The 7,719-nt window shown below is 44.9% G+C and overlaps 1 protein-coding gene across 1 annotated transcript; it reads left to right on the top strand.

The window, feature by feature from the left end:
- The first annotated feature begins 295 nt into the window (after nucleotides 1-295).
- TMEM18 (transmembrane protein 18) lies at nucleotides 296-5,836 on the top strand. The gene is made up of 5 exons (XM_083495788.1): nucleotides 296-698; nucleotides 1,753-1,873; nucleotides 2,793-2,847; nucleotides 4,610-4,703; nucleotides 5,721-5,836. The coding sequence occupies exons 1-5, from the start codon at nucleotides 657-659 to the stop codon at nucleotides 5,814-5,816; spliced, it is 408 nt and encodes a 135-aa protein (XP_083351914.1). The 5' UTR covers nucleotides 296-656; the 3' UTR covers nucleotides 5,817-5,836.
- The last annotated feature ends 1,883 nt before the right edge of the window (nucleotides 5,837-7,719 follow it).

The following is a 7,719-nucleotide window of genomic DNA, read 5'->3' as shown; positions in this document are numbered from 1 at the left end:
AAAATATGTCGCTAAAAGTGGGGGGCGGGGGTCTGACCAAGAAAGAAAAAACTTCTAAACAGTGCAGCGACCGGACCAGCGCGGCTCCTTCCAGCTCACTAAGTCCCCAACCCACACGCGTATGTGTCATGTATGATCTAGCTGAAAGTCCTACATTGCATGAGGTTTGGACTACATGACCCACGAAATCTCCTTCCACTCTAGCAATGCTACGGCTTCCAAATTCCCCGCCCCCTCCCCCAAAAAAGAGCATCGCGAGAGAGCTGCGAAGATCCCGCCCATTGAAGGGGAGGGGAACAAGGAAACAATTTTTTCCTCCTGTCCACGCCTCCAAGCGGATTCTCGTGAGGACAAGAGGGAGTTTCTCTCCTCCCCCGCAAACTTGTTCCAAATGGAACTTTAATGCACATCCTTCCGGATTCTTATTGGACGCAGTTCTAATTTCTGCGCAGCGCGCGCCACGGGAGCGTTTGCTGCACGCCAGAGGGAGAAGGGAAGAGAAGGCGTCTCCATCCTCCCAACATTTACGCACCGTTACGCATCGCGCATGGCGGAATTGGAGCTGAATCCGGAAGGGTGCCGTGTCGCCTGACTTCAAGCGGAGAGGCGGGCGGGTGTTTTCCGCCCTTCCTTCCTCCCTGCTCCTCTCCCGGACCATGGAGCTTCCGAGGCACGTTGGAGTCTCCAGGATCCTGACGGTAATTCCTCTAGCCGTGCCAGAGACGCCCGCGCCCTCTGTGTGCGTCTTTTTCATTTCTTTTTCCCCTCCCCATTTTGGTCGGGGTGGTGGCATGGCGTTATTGCACCCTGGGGAAGAAGGGAGAGGCATCGCGCGCAGTTTTAACTATTGCTCAGAGCAGGAGAAGCAGGCCGGGGCCTCTTCTCCTTTGCTTTCTCTTTCTCTTGCCGCGTCTGTTTTCTGGCGGAACAAGCTGCTTGCAATGGAAAAGGCGCGTCCGTCTTTGCAGCAAGATATTTCTCCGCCTTCCAACCCGCTGGCGTACTTGGGGATACTGTATATTGTGCGCCTCCCGCAGCTCCAACTTAGCCTCCGTTGGAGAAAAATGATCCGTGTAACTTTTCCAAAAGCATGCTTGTGTTTAGAATAGGAGTTGCAACTACAAAAGCAGTAGTGGTTGTTTCTCTGGGTTATTTACTAAATGAAATAATGTTCAGTGTTACTCAAACTTGCGTCTCCCAGCTGTTGTTCGACTGCAGCTCCCATCATGCCTAGCCACAGGCCCTACTAGCTAAGGATGATGGGAATTGTAGTCCAACAATAGCTGTCATTTGAGCTGCTGCTCCAAACCAAATACAGTCATAACTCATGTTATGTTTGCTTCATGTTATGTTTTTTCGGGTTGCGTCCCGCGGCGACCCGGAAGTACCAGAAAGGGTTACTTCCGGGTTTCGCTGCTCACACATGTGCACAAGCACCAAATCGTGCAGATACGGCACTTCAGGTTGCGGGCTTTTCATGTTGCGAATGGGCCTCTAGAACGGATCCCGTTCGCAACCAGAGGTACCACTGTAACATTTCTTGCAGATTGGTTTGAGTCCCCTTCTCATTTACAGGCGTACACGGTTTCTTGTTGAATATATTCTCAAAAGAGATTGTTGCACCTTTGCTGAAGTTCATCAGTTTATGAGGGGCAATGTAGGTTTTCCATCCCCCTGAAAGGGTGATTGATCTGTTGTCTGCATTTGATGACAGAATTCTAATAGATTTTTTTTTCCCTGATTTGCTCATAGGACACAGATTGGACTGAACCATGGCTCCTAGGTCTTGTATTTTTCCACATAGCTTACGTCTTCCTCACTTACCTCTCATTTCAGCACTACCGCCTGCAAATAGGGCACTTCCTTTCAATCAGTGAGTATTGAATGAAGTATTTTTTATTATATTGTTGCTCTGAAGTTAACATCTGGGTATGTTTTAAAGGAATTGATGCAGTCATTTTCATTCTCTGCCTATCTCTGTAATCTTACTAAACTGTATAGTATGCATTTCTGCACAATGTATGTTAGTGTTGATCACTTTCAAATTGGGATATGACATATTCAGGTATCTATTCCAATGTGCACAAAGTATTAGCGAAACTTTCTAAAAGCATATTTTTCATTAGCATTAGGTCCCTTCTTCTCATACCCTTTACTATTAGCATGTTGAGAAAATGACCCCGCTTTAGTGTAAGATGCTAGAATTTTAAAGTTTATATTCATAGCTTGGCATCCCTGTATTTTTGTTGAATCTTCATTTTGTTATAATTGAAAGTTTATGGTTGTAAGCGCTTACTTTTTGCTGTGGCCATAGATATAAATGCCTATATAAATAGAAAATTTAGATATTGAAATTTACCCTAGCTTGAATCAGCATGGCCCATGGTCAGGTGTGACAGGATTTGAAGTCTAGCAATGCCTGGAATGCCACAGGTTCCTCATCCATCCCTTACCTGGGTACGCCAGTTGAATTTGGAATTGACTATGGAAACATTCTATGAGTAGAATATGTGTTTTTATTTAAATTGCATCTCTGTGTTATTTGTGGGGCATAGGAATTCGTTCACCCCCCCCCCAAATAAATACATAGTCCGGCCCACCACATGGTCTGACGGACGGTGGACCAGCCCATGGCTGAAAAAGGTTGCTGACCCCTGCTATAGACTCTTCACAGTCTTGCAGATTACATTTAGGAAAGATGTTCTCTTCGTGGTTTCTCATATTGAATGAATACATTCCCACACTCAGATTCTTGAAAGCTTCAGAATTCTAATTTGTCTTCTTGGTTGTAGTGACCCTGGTATTCTGTGCAGAATATATCAATGAAATTGCTGCTGCAAACTGGAGGTAATTACATGAACTTTCTGCACCTACGTTTATTTTAAATACCTTCTTTCATTCCAAAATTTTTGTCATCTTCCGTTTCCCACAGGTTAATCAAGAAGTTTTTTTATGTCTGATGTTTTTCTATGTTTTATATATGCTGTAAGCCACCCAGAGTGGCTGGGGAAACCTAGCCAGATGGGCAGGATATAAATGATAAAATTATTATTATTATTACTACTACTGCTATTACTAAGGGACGCGGGTGGTGCTGTGGGTTAAAACACAGAGCCTAGGACTTGCTGATCAGAAGGTCAGCGGTTCGAATCCCCGCGATGGGGTGAGCTCCCGTTGCTCGGTCCCTGCTCCTGCCCACCTAGCAGTTCGAAAGCACGTCAAAGTGCAAGTAGATAAATAGGTACCGCTCCTCCGGGAAGGTAAACGGCATTTCCCTGCACTTCTCTGGTTTGCCATAAGTGGATTAGTCATTCTGGCCACATGGACGCCGGCTCCCTTGGCCAATAAAGCGAGGTGAGCGCCGCAACCCCAGAGTCGGTCACGACTGGACCTATTGTTCAGGGGTCCCTTTACCTTTACTACTACTACTACTGTTGAGATATTTTGAATTTGCCCTCCAAATGTGTTGGACTACATCTCTGACCAGGCCCAGCCAACTGAGGCAGGTGGGAGCTGTAGTTGGAGGGCACTAGATTGACAAAGGCGCCCCCCCCCCAAGATTAAATTCTTAGCAGCCTTCTTCCAAGAATATATTCATAGGATTGCTGGCTAAGAATCCCATTGATGACAGTGGGAGAGTCTGAGACATGCCTAGCTCACTGCCATGCAAATCAGTGGGACGTCTGAGTGCTTATGCCCTTTACATTTAGCACCCTATACATTTTCTTACCCCAAACAGAAGTCATCCAGATTATGTTACAAAATGTTAACAGTTTACACATATAGCCTCCCCCCTTTTTAAAGCAAGTTTTGTGGCATAGGCAGAAGCAATAGAAAAAAAGATAAACTAGACACATCCAATTATTATGTGCATTGCAGTGGTTTACATAACTGCACCTCCTGATAGAAAATGCCAACACTGGACAGCAGGAGTGTCGCAAATATGCTTCCAGATATACATTAACTATCATGGCTGAGTCGAGTCAAACTCTGGGGCAGCAACATGCGAATGGCAAGAATCTGGTGTCCTTTATTTACTTGGGAAATAAAGATTTCACACCTTGGGTATCTAAAATGAAGCTCTAGAAGCAGTTGGGTCTCCAGCTGTTTTTGGACTACAATTCCCATCATCCTTGACCACTGGTCTTGCTAGCTAGGGATGATGGGAGTTGTAGACCAAAAAGTAGCTGGATACCCAAGTTTGAGAAACACTGAGTGTTCAAGGTGAATGTCTTAAAAGGGGAGGGGAGGAGGTTTGTTGACAAAATGGCTCCTGAAGGTTCTCTTCAACACTGCAGGAACTCACATTTCACCTTTGCTTACTGAGAAGTTGTGGGCAGTGAACCAGGCTGGGAGACGACTTAAGTGTAGATGGAGGCTAGTTGAACGTTTGCTGCCTACCAAGTGCTGGTGAAAGACAAAGGAGCAGAATTTCTTGCCCCCGTTGTGTCCTCAGCGAGCCATTGGAAGAGCAAATGTACCATGTTTTTGTTTCTCGGTAACCGTTAATTTGTATTTGTAGCGACTATACTAGATCATCCGTATGAAATAACCACGCGTGTAGAATTGTGTCGGTTTTTACTAACATCTGTTTTGTTTTCCTTTGCAGATTGTTCTCGAAGCACCAATACTTTGATTCAAGAGGAATGTTCATTTCCATAGTGTTCTCAGCACCGTTGCTGCTGAATGCTATCGTTATTGTGGTAAGAGTTGCTGCTTTTTCTTTCTTTCTTTTGCCTTACAAATGTGTGTGCTCAGATGTACAAGTGGGGCCTGCAACAGAATGCTGCTGTGTGGAATACCTGGGTCCAGGGAGCCAGCTATGCCCTTTTCCAGGACAGACCATTATCTCTCTCCCTCCCCAGCCCCACCTCAGTCGAAGCATTCCATGCCCACGGAGCATGTTCAGTCCTCACAGGGCTGTTTTGTGTGCTCTCACTTCCACTTAAGGGGTTTTTTTCTTAATTTTTTTTAAACAACAACAACTGGAACCTTCTGGGGTTCCCTAAACATCTCAGTTGCTTATGGATGGTGCTGTAAGAATCCACAGTCAGCCCTGAACTTTGCAGTATGTCCCTGTTGTGACCGGTAGGTCGCTCTGGCTCCCACAAGTTCCAACGTTTTCGGAAGCCCACTGCACAAGACCTCGGAGCAGGGCCTTCAGTGTGGGTGCCCCTGTTCTGTGGAATAGCATTTATGTCAATATATGACAGGCATCCACTACCTGCACCTTTTGGAAACAACTGAAGGCATTTTTGTTCCAAAAAAAGCCTTTCCAGTTGGATGAATGGGCCTCTGCCATGGTTGTCTGTTTTGTATTGTTTTTGATATATATATATATATATATATATATATATATATATATGAGGGGTGTTAACTGTTTGCTATTTTTATTGTACATCACCAGATTCCCTTTATAGCAGACAGTCAGCATTCCCTTTATAGCAGACAGTCAGCATTCATTGCCCATTGAACATGTTCAGTCCCCATTGGGGTGCTTGGATTTTTGCCACCCCTTAGACCTTTTCTTCTGAAGGCTTTGGGGGGGATTTTTTTTTACAGATTTCAGGTGTCCCCCCCCCCCAAGTGACATCATACCTCCCTCTTGTACCTGAGTGGTGCCGTTTTGTCTACAGAAGGACCAGCCCTTGAAGAATAGTTGCTTGTTCGTATACAAAAGGACTTCACTCGCCTACATAATTATTTGTTTTGCTTTTCAGATCGCTTGGGTTTATAAAACAGTGAATGTAATGACAGAACTGAAGACGGCGCAGCTAAAAAGGAAAGCAAGAAGAGAAAATAAGAAAAGTCAATAAATAATGGTTTCTCCTGTAAATGTATGTGGGATGCCATCATTCTTAACAATGTAAGGTTGAAAGATTTGAGCTTTGATGCAATTTTCTTTCACAAGTTTTACAGGGTTGGGATTTTTTTATTTTTATTTTTTGTCTTTCTCTTAAATGATTCTTTTAACTTAAATTGTTGTCCGCTGTGAATTATATCCCAATACTGTGTGAGTGGAGCAGGACTTCACCTTCCTTCCTTTTCTCTTGCAGCCCTCTGTGTTAGCCCCAAATCTGCTCTGAAGGTTCCCCAACCTTCAGGTGTGTGGATGTGGCTGTGACACAGCTGTGGAGAGGAAGGAAGTCAGTTCTGTGGATGAATGGGCACAATTGGATGCTGCCCTAGGCCAGGCATGTCCAGCTCTCTAGAGACTGTGATCTACCCATTACCATTGCCAAGAGTTGTTGAGCTTTTTTTGGGGGGGGGGTGCCCTGAGTTGTCCGGCTATTTTGGGGGGAGAATTATATAAAAAGGCTCACGCAGTATGCCATCAGCCCTCCATAAAACACTCAGCCAACGACGCAGTGAATACAGTGGTACCTCGGGTTACATACGCTTCAGGTTACAGACTCCGCTAACCCAGAAATAGTGCTTCAGGTTAAGAACTTTGATGCAGGATGAGAAGAGAAATCGGGCTCTGGCGGCGCGGCAGCAGCAGGAGGCCCCATTAGCTAAAGTGGCCTTCAGGTTAAGAACAGTTTCAGATTAAGAACAGACCTCTGGAACAAATTAAGTACTTAACCTGAGGTACCACTGTACAAGCTTTCGCGACAGCGGCCGCAATGAAACATAGTGCAGGGGGCAGAGCGATCTATCAGGAGCACACTGATTTTAATTCCACAATTGACCTGGAGCACCCCAAAGATCTACCTGTCGATCGCGGTCGACCAGTTGAACATGTCTGTCCTAGGCAAACGACCTTGTTATGAGCCTGTAGTATTTTAAAATATTTGTACATCTGAGTTGTAAATTAATACTGTATATTGCTGTATATGCCATGAAATGTAAGTTTACTGTTTTTACATTAAACTTTTTATTTTATTTTAGGTGTTCATTGAGTTGTTTATTTGTTATAAAAAGGAGCTATTAAGACACTTGTAAATACATCTAGGCTGCAATTCTGTATGCTCTTACATGAGAGTACACCCTGCTGGTTTCTGTTACCTGTGAGTAGACATGTAGAGGAATGCAGTGTAAAGTTGAAATCCTATGCAATTTACCAAGGGATGGGTTTCACTGAACCCAAGTTGCTGAAATCCAACAATGTCTGACCAGTAGTAGACAGATTTCACCCTCCTCCTGCAGCTCCCCGCATGCCCCCCACACCAGTTTTGGGAAATTGTTGGACTTTCCAGAGCAGAAAGGGGTGGCTGCAGAAGAAGGAAAAGTTTCATTGTGTGGTGATGATGATGATATATTGATTTATATCCCACCATTTTCCCTGAGGGGACTCAAGACAAATCGCTAAAAACATAGGGGGGGGAATTGTTTAAAACATTAAAAGAATTAAAATTATATACATTTATAAGAACTGTTAAATACATATAAATCATTACATTAAAAGCAGCACCGGGCTGGCCCTTTCATTAAAAGCGGTCAATAGAAAGTCTGTGCAACACTGGATGTTGCCCAATGAGACTTACCGTATTTTTCGCCCCATAGGACACACTTTTCCCCCTCCAAAAATGAAGGGGAAATGTGTGTGCATCCTATGGTGCGAATGCAGGCTTTCGCTGAAGCCTGGAGAGTGAGAGGCATCGGTGCGCACCGACCCCTCTCGCTCTCCAGGCTTCAGGAAGCTATCCGCAAGCCTTGCAAGCCCAGCGGGAGTTCCCGCGGGCTCACAAGGCTTGCGGGCAGCAGCCTGCAGCCCCC

The sequence above is a fragment of the Podarcis liolepis genome (assembly GCF_965112155.1).
Source record: "Podarcis liolepis genome assembly, chromosome: 3".
Classification (NCBI taxonomy): Eukaryota; Metazoa; Chordata; class Lepidosauria; order Squamata; family Lacertidae; genus Podarcis; species Podarcis liolepis.
Note: the sequence above shows the minus strand (reverse complement) of the source record. Positions and strands in the feature narration are given on the sequence as shown.

What these genes read in the sequence shown, in the direction of transcription:
- TMEM18 (XM_083495788.1), top strand. Translation starts at nt 657, where the DNA reads ATGGAGCTTCCGAGGCACGTTGGAGTCTCCAGGATCCTGACG. An exon ending in GAGTCTCCAGGATCCTGACG is followed by an intron (nt 699 to 1,752) that starts GTAATTCCTCTA and finishes ATTTGCTCATAG; the next exon opens with GACACAGATTGGACTGAACC. An exon ending in ATTGCTGCTGCAAACTGGAG is followed by an intron (nt 2,848 to 4,609) that starts GTAATTACATGA and finishes TTTCCTTTGCAG; the next exon opens with ATTGTTCTCGAAGCACCAAT.